The sequence below is a fragment of the Mesoplodon mirus genome (genome assembly GCF_964341445.2).
Source record: "Mesoplodon mirus genome assembly, chromosome: 11".
Taxonomy (NCBI): Eukaryota; Metazoa; Chordata; class Mammalia; order Artiodactyla; family Ziphiidae; genus Mesoplodon; species Mesoplodon mirus.
The window spans coordinates 20,941,499-20,955,782 of NC_138987.1; the positions used below are offsets into that span (position 1 = coordinate 20,941,499).

Genomic DNA, 14,284 nt, shown 5'->3' on the forward strand with positions numbered 1-14,284 from the left:
GCCCAGGGAATGGACCCAGGTGGGCTCCATCTTCATAAGCAGTGTTGTCATGGCTATCCCTTGGCTTGTCGTTTTAGAACACTTCTCTTTTTTCTTTCTGACCCAGCAGTTCTCATCTACTTGACTCCCTTCCCCGCTCCAGGGGCACAGGATAGATGGGGACAGACCTAGCTCCAAGGGAAGTGTGAGCACTCAAGGGCCATCTTTGCTGGAGTCACAACAACTCGGAGGCCTCAGGCTAAGCATTTTAAACCACTGTTTCTTAAGCTGAAGGCAGTAAATAGGTACTCAGGATCTGAGTTTTCTGCCAGAATTTTTTTTTTAATCTGTTCTTTCATTTTTTTAAAAATTGAAGTATAGTTGATTAACAATGTTGTGTTAGTTTCAGGTGTACAGCAAAGTGATTCAGTTATATATATATATATATATATATATATATATATATTCTTTTTCAGATTCTTTCCCATTGTAGGTTATTACAAGATATATTTTTTAACATCTTTATTGGTGTGTAATTGCTTTACAGTGGTGTGTTTCTGCTGTACAACAAAGTGAATCAGCTATACATATACATATGTCCCCATATCCCCTCCATCTTGCATCTCCCTCCCACCCTCCCTATCCCACCCCTCTAGGTGGTCACAAAGCACCGAGCTGATCTCCCTGTGCTATGCGGCTGCTTCCCACTAGCTATCTATTTTACATTTGGTAGTGTATATAAGTCCATGCCACTCTCTCACTTCGTCCCAGCTTACCCTTCCCCCTCCCCGTGTCCTCAAGTCCATTCTCTATGTCTGCGTCTTTATTCCTGTCCTGCCCCTAGGTTCTTCAGAACCTTTTTTTTTAGATTCCATATATATGTGTTAGCATACGGTATTTGTTTTTCTCTTTCTGACTTACTTCACTCTGTATGATAGACTCTACGTCCATCCACCTCACTACAAATAACTCAATTTCATTTCTTTTTATGGCTGAATAATATTCCATTGTATATATGTGCCACATCTTCTTTATCCATTCATTTGTTGATGGACACTTAGGTGGCTTCCATGTCCTGGCTATTGTAAATATAACTGCAATGAACATTGGGGTACATGACTCCTCTTGAATTATGGTTTTCTCAGGGTATATGCCCAGTAGTGGGATTGCTGGGTTGTATGGTGGTTCTATCTTTAGTTTTTTAAGGAACCTCCTTACTGTTCTTCATAGTGGTGGTATCAACTTACATATTACATGATATTGAATATAGTTCCCTGTGCTATACAGTAGGTCTTTGTTATTTATGTTTTATATATAGTAGTGTGTATCTGTTAATGTTCTTTCACTTTTTTGTTTTGTTTTTTTTGAATTTTATTTTATTTTTTTATACAGCAAGTTCTTATTAGTCATCAGTTTTATACACATCAGTGTATACATGTCAATCCCAATTGCCAATTCATCACACCACTACCCTACCGCTGCTTTCCCCCTTGGTGTCCATACGTTTGTTCTCTACATCTGTGTCTCAATTTCTGCCCTGCAAACCGGTTCATCTGTACCATTTTTCTAGGTTCCACATATATGCGTTAATATACGATATTTGTTTTTCTCTTTCTCATTAACTTCACTCTGTATGACAGTCTCTGGATTTATCCACAGCTCTACAAATGACCCAATTTTGTTCCTTTTTATGGCTGAGTAATAGTCCGTTGTACATATGTACCACATCTTCTTTACCCATTCATCTGTCGATGGGCATTTAGGTTGCTTCCATGACCTGGCTATTGTAAATAGTGCTGCAGTGAACATTGGGGTGCATGTGTCTTTTTTTTTTAAAGGTGTTGGGGGTAGGAGTTTATTAATTAATTTATTTATTTTGGCTGTGTTGGGTCTTCGTTTCTGTGTGTGGGCTTTCTCTAGTTGTGGCAAGCGGGGGCCACTCTTCACCACGGTGCGCGGGCCTCTCACTATTGCAGCCTCTCTTGTTGCGGAGCACAGGCTCCAGACGCGCAGGCTCAGTAGTTGTGGCTCACAGGCCGAGTTGCTCTGTGGCATGTGGGATCCTCCCAGACCAGGGCTCGAACCCGCGTCCCCTGCATTAGCAGGCAGATTCTCAGCCACTGTGCCAGGGAAGCCCCTGCATGTGTCTTTTTGAATTATGGTTTTTCTCAGGGTATATGCCTAGTAGTGGGATTGCTGGGTCGTATGGTAATTCTATTTTTAGTGTTTTAAGGAACCTCCATACTGTTCTCCATAATGGCTGTATCAATTTACATATTACAAGATATTGAATATAGTTCCCTGTGCTATACAGTAGGTCTTTGTTATTTATCTATTTTATATATAGTAGTGTATATCTGTTAATGTTCTTTCATTTTTTGATGATAATCTTTAAAAAAAACCTCACATAAACGTATTCCAGGTCACCTTATAAACAATAGTCACCAAATAGCTGAAGATTCTCCCTGGATTTCAATGCTTGTATTGGAGTCGTTGTCTAATGAACAAAGAACCAAGGTGGATACAGTAGCTAAATGATGCCTTTGAGCTAGGTGAAGGCCAAATGTCCTCACAATGTGTTCTATGCAGAGGTTTCCCTGTTGCTTAAAAAATAATAGTAAACATTTGAATAACACTTATTATGTACCAGGTGTAGTTCAAGTGCATTCTTAGTAACTCATGTAATCCTTGCAACCACCCTGTAAAGGAAATACTTTTATTATCATCATCCCCATTTTCCTTATGGGGATATTGAGGCACAGAAGGGTTAAGTAACTTACCCAAAGTCCCACAGGCAGACAGGACTGGTACGTGCATTTGAACCCAGAGAGTCTGGCTCTGAATCTGTTTTACCCATTATGTAACCTTCCAAGTAGACAGAAGTGGTTCACCCTCTCGCTTGCTGCAAGCTGTAGAAAATAATTGTGCTTCCATGAAAAACTGCATTATCTAGTCTCTAGAGAAAAACCCCTTTGGATGATGTGATTCTGGCTTTATGGAAGCTATTTTGCAATCCTGTTAATTATAGATAACTGATAGCAAAATAATTATTGTCTATAGATATGCAAATTCTATTCTATCTTATAGTGTTCAGTTGATTCCTCTCTCACCCCATTTGTGCATTCATTTCAATATTCCTAATTTATAAATGCCTTTATTATTCAGATTCTTTTTTGAACTCGTTAGAACATCTGCCAAGTTCCTGCTTGACTAATGAGTGAAATAAAATCTTTAACATGTCTTCATTTTATATCTGTAGGAGAGCCATGATTTCACCCATTTTGAAAATTATTTTTTAACAAAGTTATTTCTCAACTCTTAGTTTCTCAGTGAGGCCTTCCATGACCTTCTGCTCATACACCCCAGGCTCCCCACACCCTTATCCTGCTCTGGTTGCATTTCCCCATAACACTATTCTTCCAACATACTATGTATTTTAATAGTCATATGTTTGTTGTTTATGGCCTGTCTTCTCCCTTTGGAATGTAAGCTCCATGAGGACAGAGGTCTTCATCTCCTTTGTTCTCTGATGTGTCCCAAATACCCAGAGGGTGTCTTGGCATAAAATGTACACTCAAAAAAATTTTGAAAAAAGTGGAGAGAGAATTGGGTCTCTCTCCTCTTTGTAGGGTATAATCATATAAACACATCTTACTCAAAATAACTTACATTGCCATAACCTTTTTGTTGGTTGCCTTTCAACAAAACATCATGTGTCATATACAAAATTAATTGTTAATTTGAATAGGGTGGGAGCAGTCTATTTTATTTGTGAATTTCATGTGGCTGTATAAGAACTATAAACCTTGAGGTGTTTATATCCATTTTTCTTCTTTATATTGAAGGGAGACTATAATAAAAAAATTTAGTGAAAAAGATTTGTCAACATGGGAACATAATACACATACCTCTTGCTCCTTTAAAAGGATATGTGTGTATTATTCAGATTTGACAAACTGTTTCAAATGATCTAACTGTGCTCCACAGCAGCAAGATCTAGGCTATAAATTACAAAGGAAAAGGAACAGTTGGGACAAATAGCAGGTAGCTTTGTTCTCTGGAGAGGCCTGGATGAGGGCTTGCCAGCTGCTGTGACTGCGGTCTTGGGTTAGTTCCAACAGAAGTGGTGAGAGAGAGACCATCCACGGCAGGCGGTGGGATTGAGGGTGCAGTCAGTGGGGTACAGAAAGTATCTAATGCGGAAGGACACCTCTTCCTGTAAGAGCAGTGATGCTTTAGAAGTGGATCCTCCTAAATGTAAAAGTGCAGAGTTTGCTTTTGCATTAAGAATGGCATTATAAGTGCTATAGAATTTAAAGAATCAATCAATAAAAAAAATTAAAAATAAAAAAAAGAATAGAATCATGTGCTTTCCATGAAATTAAAAATAATTTAAAAATCATCAGTTGATGGTTTTGCAGCTATCATATCATTTCATGAGATTTTAAGGTTTCAAAGGATCATGTGTTCATATTGAAAATTAAATTTTATCAACTCTAAAAAAAAAAAAAAGAATGGCATTACAATACCTGATAAAATTTCATCCATTCAAAGTAAGATCTGGGGGGAAAAAAACAGCATTTTCTAGGTAGCCAAAAATTTGATTTGGGAAATTTTTTTTGATTAATAGCATTTCTTTTATGTATTCTATGTATTTTAAGTGGAGATTTGTGGGAAATCGGCTCAGTGAGGCTAGGCTGATGAAACATTTTAACTTAAAGCAGACCCCGGTTTGTATAATAATATATCAAACATAAATCTCAAGTATCAACACTTTCTTGAACTTTTTATTTAATAAGAGCCACAGGATGTTGTCTGAATTACACACATTCCTTACAATGGCAGCCGTATAACTTGGACTTGATTGTACCCACATGTTAAGATATAGGACTTTATTAAGGATTCTAGGCATCAAGGAATTAATTTTTCTAAAAAAACACTTAATTTTTCTTTCTGGTGAGAGAAATCTTCATTTGGATGAATTTGCTAATATGTGTTGGTGGTTACGGGGGAGACTATTCCCCAGTCACGATGTTAGACTCTTTTTCTTTGCCAGCGTCTGGGAGGGGGCAAAGTTTGTAGCTGGCAGAGGTGTGTCACAGAACGTGAAGCATGATTGTATGTGAAGACAACTGTGTAAAGGATGAAACTTAATCATAGTTAAAATAAGTTAAGGTGGGAACTAAAATCAAAGAAACAGTGAGTACCCTTGATGGCTGGAACCACAGCGGTGACGTCAGCTGGTGACCCCTCCCACGTCTGCCCTCCTGTTTCCCTCCCTCCCCGTGTCCCCACTCCCCACGTACACTCCCCATTTCCATCACACCACTGGCTCCAGCCAGAGAGGATGGGGGCATCCAGAGCCGCCCTGGGGGCCCACTGTCTCCCAGAATGACTTCTGCCGAGTGTAGAAGGGGATGACAGATGTTTGTAGATGCAGTACGCTCACAGGGAAATTTTTTTTTTTTTTTTTTGCTGTATGCGGGCCTCTCACTGTTGTGGCCTCTCCCGTTGCCGAGCACAGGCTCCGGACACACAGGCCCAGTGGCCATGGCTCACGGGCCCAGCCGCTCCGCGGCATGTGGGATCTTCCTGGACCGGGGCACGAACCCGTGTCCCCTGCATCGGCAGGTGGACTCTCAACCACTGGGCCACCACGGAAGCCCACAAGGAAACATTTTTGAGACTCATCTCTGAGTAATGTGTGGCTGGATTTCTAACAGTAAAGATTTGTGTGACTGCACACCCATTGAAACTGGTGGACCCACCAGGGTGGAGGAGTGGCCGAAGAGCTGGCAAAGGAGAAGGAGGCCCTCAGCACCGGGCTTGATGTGCTTTAGGCAGAGGTGGCTTGAGGCCTTAGTCACCTCCAGTGCAGCCCTGTTACTCACATCCGCCTTCTAAGGGATCCTCCCATCCGCAGCCGTAGCCTGGCTCTGACACCTTGGTGTGGGAGAGTAAGGGGGCGAAGGGGTTGTTCCTCAGCCCACCCAGCCTCACCAAAGCTCTGAGTTTGTCGGGGCGGCTCTGTGATTCCTAGTTCTCAGCACGTGCCTCCCCTCAGCCCAGTTCATTTATTCCAGAAATCTGGGAGGGCCCTAATGAGGGGGTCCACATCCCCACCATTTGCTCTTCTGCCTTTTCACTTTCTACTCTTTTATGTCTCCCTTTTCTTTCCCTCTTTCCTCCTTCTGCGTTTGCCGTAGGCCGTGGCCACAGCACCCATGGTCATTTTTGTGGCCCACTCGTGACCCTCTGAGTAAAGGTGTGATCGGGCAATCCCCCTACATAGCATGCTTTCTTGTGTCTAGACACACCTCATGATTGTGAATGTAAGTTTACAGTGTAAAGATATTGCACCCCAGCAAAGAGAGAATTATTTTAGACCAAGATGTCGGGCACTGTAATTGTCAACTCTTGCTACAATGGTGCCGCATAACAAACAGCCCCGGGAGTCACTGGCAAACAGCAGTATTTATTTTCCTCATTGGTTAACCTCAGGGATGCTGCTTCAGACTGTGTGTTGTGGGACTTGGCTCCAGGCTTTGGGTTGAGCTCAGGTTGGCTCCGCATGCCTTTCATTTTTGGGCAGCAGCTTCACGGCAGTAACAGGAGCACAAGAGGAAAAGTGCAAACATGGGACGCCTCTTAGACCTCAGCTGAGAATTGGCACATTGTCATTTCTACTCATCCTTCTATTGGCTAAATCAAATCACGTGGCCAAGCCCAAATTTCAGTGGGATGGGAAGAAAGTACTCCACCCTCTGTGGGGCACTGCTTCATGGTCACTTGAAAGGGAGAAGGGGTGAAGAACGGAGAACATTTATCCAGTCTGCCATACAGGTCCTCATCATTTATGTCCGAGGCACATGGCTCTGATACACGGGCTTGGAACGCCAAGGAAAGGGATTCCAGGAAGCACAAGAAGCTCCGAGGAGTCCTGGTTGGTAGAAGCACTAAGTGTAAAACAGATGGGGGTGTTTACGTTGTCCTCCCGTCCCATCTGGAACAGGATGGCTCGTGTCAATTAAAGGTGGGGGAGGTGCAGGTGGCTGACCACCATCCTACCTGGCATGTGAGCCACAGACCCAGAAATCCTTTCTGTCCAGACCTCTAAACCCACTGGCCGCCTTCTGCCCTGTAAAATTGTAAAGATATTTGAAAGCTTACTGTCTGAAGTGTTTGGCCGAGAACACACCAAAGAGTTTGAGACAACTGTTAACAATTCTTAGTGCCAATGATGAGAAGAAAGTTGTGGCTCGTCCTCAAGTAATTGGAAGCTCATATTAGGAGTTGGAGCTGGCAGGCTGCTGCGGATGCGCCACCGCCGTTGCGCTTACAAGACTCATGAGATGCAAAGGCGGTTTTGATCTAACAATGAAATGACTTACTGTCTTACAGACTGAGTGGCCATTGTGATAAAGATTGATTTCTGTAGAGAATATCTCCTTTAAAGAGCCATAAATAAAGTACCCTGTGGGTGTTTGAAGAACATTCCTAATCTGCTTCCCTTTAACTGAGAAACCCACGTTGCTCAGGGAAACAATAAAATGTATTCTTTTGGCGAAACATGTGAAAGGAAATACGGAAATGAATACTTACTGGAGGGCTAGGTATGTTCACATCCATCCCTGTGTGGAAAGGAAGAAAAATGATTTGTCCGTCTGAACGCTGCCCCTTTAAGAGAAATGCAGGAGAGGTGTGGAGTTGACAAAAATATTGGTACAAATAACACCCCCTAAGGCTGTTATTCTGGCTTCTGGGTCTCCCGGAGTCGTGCATCTTTCTCACTGCTCCCTTGTTCCCTTCACCCTGGCTACCTCCTGGGGCTTCAGAGTTTCCTCCTTGCATAGTAGGGGATGATCCCAAGTTCTCTCTGGCTTTGTCCCCACCTCACAACTGGCCTTTGAAGCTTCCATCTGTGCCAGAAGACAGTTTTCCACCCTCTGGTCATCCCTGGCTCCCTCAGCCCAGCACTAGGATCTTACCCCCATTTCTCCCAGATCAAAGCCCAGGGCACTTCACGTGTCCAGTCATGACAGTCGATCTGCGGTGAAGCTTTTGAGGCCAGCCCAACCGCTGCTTCTTTCCTGATGTACGAATGTTGATAAGGCAAACGGTTGTTATTACTGTCGTTGTTATTATTTTTAGAATCAGTACCCATTGCCATGAAAGTCCTCAGATGTCTGAAGTTGGTAACTGCCTGGGAGAGTGGGGAAAAATTTCCTCAAGAAGGTCCCGTATAAGCTGGGTCATGATGGATGAGTAGGAGTTCACCAGGCTCCAAAGCTAGGGAACAGCATTTTAGGCAGAAGGAACAGCACCTACAAAGTCCACACCAGAGTCAAGGAAAGAAGATAAGATTTTATAGGCTTTCCTCTCACAGTGGAGAAAAAAATGCTTTTCCCATGTCTGTGCTTGTGCCACATGACAAGTGCCTGGGAAAGAGAACGACTCTTCAAGTGGCAGTGACCCATTCCTCAGGTCTATAAACATGTATCAGTCAGACGCACGCTACACTCGGGCATTGGGCTGGGTTATCAGAGTGCTGGGGATACAAAGAGTAATCCAACAAAGTCCCTTCCTCACGAAGCTCCCCGTGTGGTCACACTGATGGAAATACCCCAGGCCCCACGTAAATGCACTTATCACGGGGTCCAACGTTTCACACAAATAATGGCCTAGAGGCTGAGCAGCAAAGGAGTTGATAGGATGGGCGGGAACATGTTAATCATTGTGGGCATTAACACTGATTAACATGGGGGATAGTGTGTATGAGGACTGATTCTAGGAATGGGCAGTTCATTAATCATTTTTTCCACATTATTCTCAACGCACCCCCGTTACCTGCCGGGATGTGTGTGGCGAATACGAAGGTCACAGGGCTTCCCTGTACTTCTGAATTGTGGCTCTTTACAAAAATGCAGCCAGGGGCTTCCCTGGTGGCGCAGTGGTTGAGAGTCTGCCTGCCGATGCAGGGGACATGGGTTCGTGCCCCAGTCCGGGAAGATCCCACATGCCACGGAGCGGCTGGGCCCGTGAGCCATGGCCTCTGAGCCTGTGCTGCACAACGGGAGAGGCCACAACAGTGAGAGGCCCGCGTACTGCAAAAAAAAAAAAAAAAAAAAATGCAGCCAGAAGGCACCTGATTCAGAGTGGCCTGTTGGGATGGAAATGAAAGCAACTTTTGATTAGGCTCACTGGGGGCAGGGGGAGGTGCTGAGGTGCCCGCCCTGAGCCCCCGACCCCCCCAGGCCTGGCACCTGCACTGACGCGGCCCCTCCCTCCCCAGGTATGGAGAGTGCAATCACGCTGTGGCAGTTCCTGTTGCAGTTGCTGCTGGACCAGAAACATGAGCACCTGATCTGCTGGACCTCCAACGATGGTGAATTCAAGCTCCTCAAAGCAGAAGAAGTGGCCAAGCTGTGGGGACTCCGGAAAAACAAAACAAACATGAACTACGACAAGCTGAGCAGAGCCCTGCGATACTACTATGACAAGGTAAGCCTTTGCCCTTACGGGAGGCTGTCACGGGGCGGGAGCCACCTTCACAATCCATCCATGCAAGTGGAAAGTAGGGAAATAGAGGCAATTTATGTGGGTTTTGTTGCTGTTGTTTTATAAGAAAAGCTATGCCGTAGGGATTTTTTTTTTCTGGAAGCCCTTAAGGTGTTATCGTGGGTCAAATCTTGTTCCCTCTGCACTTTCTTCTGTGTTGCTGCAGGATTTTGCTAATAACAACAGAAATTAGATGCGGGAAGGTTCTGGGGCCTCCCTCGTGGGTAGTTCTTGAGTGACAGAATGAATGCAATCTAGAAAGTCTGTCCGGTTTGTGATTCACTCAGACAGGCTTTGCAGGAATCCGGGGGATGGCACCTGGGACAGTTTATTTAATATTTGGGCACCTGCTATCCTCACGTATAAAATGGGGCTCATAATAGTGTGGGCTCAGGATTGCCGAGAAAAACTAAACAAGCCAACACACGTTAAGCACTTAGAACGGTGCTTGGTGCCTGGGGATTGCGACTTCGTGGGAAACTTCCCTAATTAAAAGAAAAACCATTCTCATTTTTAAGTCACAGAAACAAGTCAGAGTGCTTTGTTAATGATAACACAGCATAGTTTCCAAAGCCAGGACTGTTGGGGTGAGTCGTAATGCATTTCTGGGAAAGCAGTTGATGTGCCTGGTAGGGCAAAAATTGGTGCCCTTAGGGGTAATCATTTCAGGCCTGTAATTGTTGACCATTTCTGTGTTGATCTGTTGTTGCTGAATATTTAGCCTCATAGACATAAAGATTTGGAGTCCTAATAAGGATAAGCTTTTGTTCTGGTTTTACTCTTCTTGGTGAAAGGTGAATTAAAAACGGATTTAAATATTAGTTCCTGATCTGTGTTTGGTGCCTTCCTCTTGCCAGCCTCATTGGAATTCAAGACAGAGGATTGCACATTGCAGGAAGTGGGAGCATCATTAATTATAGTGTTCCTTTGTATGAGCGTAACTGCGTATGATTGTCATTGAAATGTTAAAGGTGCTTCTCTTTAATGTAGCAGTTACTTAATGCTGGCTTAATGCAGCGTCTTACCAAGATGTAAAAGCAGTTCTCACAAATTGCACTGTCGGAAAGCCTTGCAGATGGTTTATTGCTTTGCATTGTTTCCCCCAGGTTCTAAGTTACACAATGGGAATTGGGGCCCTCTGAGGGAAAACAGTCATCTTGCTGGCTGGCAAGGTGCCTGAGAGCATGGCTTTGAGACTGACCAAAAAAAAAAAAAAGGAATTTTATTGTTTTAAATCAATGTGTCACAGAAAAGAAATTTGGCATCTGTGACTCGGTTTCACCTTTTCATGTGGCCCAGGCATTGGGGCTGAGGATTGTGTATCTTCAGCACACAGAGGGATCATGGGCTGGAGATGACTCCCCAAAAGATGGGCAAAGCTGTGCTGTTCAGACTACATCTGATCTCCCTCTGGCAGATCTTGAAAATCTTGAGGGAAAGCAGTTTCAGAGCCTTCAGTCACCCACCATGTCTTGGTACTTTCTGTGTCTAAGGGACTGTGTGCCAAGCACTCCCTACCCCTGATCTCCTTTAAACTATCACAGCCCCCTGAGACAGTCCTGCTGGCCTCTCCCCCTTTTACAGATAAGAACGTAGTGGCGTTTGATGGAAACCTTGCCCAAGCTCCTGCAGCCAGGAAGTGGTAAAGCCAGGATGCCCACATTCCTGGCCAGAAGGCCTGCGCCCTGCCTTCTGTGCTGTTCATTTCCTTTGCCTCTGAATACCTGAGTTCCAGGTAGGCAGTCAGGCAGCACAAAGGGTATCGCAACCTTAGAAATTTGTATTGACTGTGAAGCCCCAGGTCCAAGTGGCCAGTGTGGCCTGCTCACCCCAGGTGTCCCTTTCCTCCTCTGCTGGGGCTGAGCTAAGGTCCGGCCACGTGACCGTCGTGCAGCCAGCTGGCCCTGACAGTGAGGGCGGGAGTGGTTCTTGTCCAGGGTGTCGTGCAGGCTTGGCCACCAGGAGAAGACGCCCATCGTCCTTCCTTGGAAACGTGTCCACCGTACGCACGCACTTACACACGGCCGTTTGAATCTTTCTCATGAAACCTTGTCAAGTGATGAGTAAGAGTGGTCATTAGACACCGAATGTAGTTGTACGTGAGAAGAAGAGGAGGGAGGAGAGGGGGAGGAGGATGAAGGAGAAGAGAGGAGTCGGGCGAGAGCGAGGGGAGAGGGCGGGCAGAAAGCGGGGAGAAAGGGGGGAGGAGAAAGGGTGAAGGAACGTTAAAAAACCATGTTACATTTTGTGATGGACTCTTACGTTTCTCAGTTTGGCCAGCGTTGCTCAGGGACTGTTTGTGCAAGTTGAATAGTGTGAAATTGCCCATATCTGACCGTTTTTGACCCACAGAAAGGGCAGTCTTAAATGGTTTGGTCTCTCACTGGAGAGACAGATTCGAGGAAGGTCTTTGTGAATGTGGAGCCCCTGGCCACATGGGCACCCCTTGCTGTGCCCCATCCTGCACTGCACGTGCTTCTCACAGCCACCCAGCCCTCCTGTGACCCTGTCTGCCTTTCAGTGTCATCTTCAGTCCCCTTCTCACCCCTCCCCCTCCCTTTGGCACTTAGCCAGAGCCTGCTCTGCACGTGGCATAAAGTCAGTGACTCCCTACCTGACAGCTGCGTCTTTGCCCCTGTTGTGTTTCCTCTTTCCGGCTTGCCATCATCTCTTCACTGTCGGCTGAAATTGCCCATCCCTTGAAACGTCCTAATAGGGACGTTTCCTGCCAGAGTAGGTAGGCATGAGGATATCATTATTTTCGTATGTTATATGTCATATGTTTAGCTCATTCCAGAATATTTAGAAATGGGCAGAGAAAAAAAAGTGGAAAATGTGTGCAAAAGTTTGCTGAAGGTGTCAGAGAACAATGTACGGGCTAATGGTATCAGGTTGGGGCTGAGGTGCTTTAATCATCGTTCCTTAAAACATCCCTCCCTCTCCTCCGAGGGGCAGATTGTCACAGTGAGAACTATGATAATAGCATGAGCTCTGGGCTGCAGAGTCTGGATTTGAATCCAGCTCCATGACTGTGAGTGCTTTGCCTAATCTCTCCTGGTCTCAGCTTCCTTTTCTATAAAACGGGTATAAGAGTAGAGTCTACATCAGAGGGTTACGGTGGGGATTAGCTGAGTGAACACGTGGTCAGGGCTGAGAACAGTGCCCAAACACGTCGAATGCTGCAAGTGTTAGCCAGAGTAATGACACAGAGGATAGTTTCCTTATCGCTAATTTGAAAAATTCAGGCAGGTACCAAGAAGAAAGTTAGGACCTTTGTGCCAGCATCCTACACACAGGGAGGGGGCAGATCCTGGGTGTTACGGCTCTTCTCACTGTGAGCACTCAGGAGTGCTTTGCTGTGCTTTTTAATGATATCTATTTTGGCTGGTTTGAAAATTCAACTTTCAAAGATGCTTTCTTTTCTTTTTTTTTTTTTTGCGGTACGCGGGCCTCTCACTGTTGCGGCCTCTCCCGTTGCGGAGCACAGGCTCCGGACGTGCAGGCTCAGCGGCCATGGCTCACGGGCCCAGCCGCTCCGCGGCACGTGGGATCCTCCTGGACCGGGGCACGAACCCGTGTCCCCTGCATCGGCAGGCGGACTCTCAACCACTGCGCCACCGGGGAAGCCCCGATGCTTGCATATTTAAATGACACTTCCTGCCCCTCTGACTCAAACACCTCCCTGTTTGATTCCCCCGTGCTCCCTTTGCCGTCAGTGCTGTCCAGGGTAAAGTCCTGCCGTGCCTCCTTCCCTGAGTCTTAGATCCCTGATGGGGGAGTGGGCACCGAATAGCACCTTCCTCCGTGGGATTGTGTGAGGAGTACGTGTGACCATGTGCGTGAGGCGCTCAGCACCTGGTAAGGACACGTAGCAAATACCGGTCGATTCTGATACCCGCGTTTGCAAGACTTAACTGCCTGGCGGTACAGTCGTGTCTATGGCCGTCATCCTTACAAAGCCGTCTTTACCACGGGCTCCTGGCTTAGCCACTTTCGTCACCCTGGAACTGTGCACAGAGTCTGGCACATGTTAGGGGCTCAGTAAACACTGGAAGCAAATGAATGAGCAAACGGATAACATAATGAAGTGGCCGCCACCCGAATTCAAATCACTTCTATCATGAAAGCCGAAGCTAAATAGGTGTTAAACAACAAAAACTTCCTGCCTCTGGGTTATTGTACTGTATTAATTATCTAGGGCTGCTGGAACAAATTACCACAAAGTGGGAGGCTTAAAACAACAGAAGTTTATCCTCTCACAGTTCTGGAGGCCAAAAGTTGAAATCAAGGTGTCCGCAGGGCCACATTCCTTCTGAGACTCTGGGTAGAATCCTTCCTTGCCTCTTCCCAGCTTCTGGTGGTCGTCATCAGTCCTTGGTGTTCGTTGGCTTGTAGCTCCAATCTCTGCCTCTGCCATCCCATGGTGGTCCCTGTGTGTCTTTGTGTCCAAATTTCCCTCTTAAAAGGACGCTAGTTCTATTGAATTGCAGTCCACGATCATGACCTCATCTTAACTCACTTACATCTGCAAGGTCACGTTCACAGGTACTGGGACTAGGGTTTCACCCTACCTTTTGGGGGAACACACTTCAACCCATAAAATGTATATATATTTCTGACACTCCTGGACTTACATTTAGATTTTCAAAATTACACACCAAGGGAGAGCTTTGGATTCAACGAATCCTAAAGGAAAACTGCTCCCCGTGACATGGACAGCAGCTAGATTCAATTGCAGGTGTGAAAT

The 14,284-nt window shown here is 45.5% G+C and overlaps 1 protein-coding gene across 2 annotated transcripts in view; it reads left to right on the forward strand.

Moving 5' to 3' along the window:
* ELK3 (ETS transcription factor ELK3) overlaps window positions 1-14,284 on the forward strand; it is a 71,219-nt gene that overhangs the window by 21,824 nt on the left and 35,111 nt on the right. For both annotated transcript variants that reach the window (XM_082636138.1, XM_082636139.1), the window contains exon 2: window positions 9,272-9,480. In XM_082636138.1, coding sequence (XP_082492264.1) covers window positions 9,274-9,480 — 207 coding nt within the window. In that variant the 5' untranslated portion in view covers window positions 9,272-9,273. The remainder of the gene's footprint in view (window positions 1-9,271; window positions 9,481-14,284) is intronic.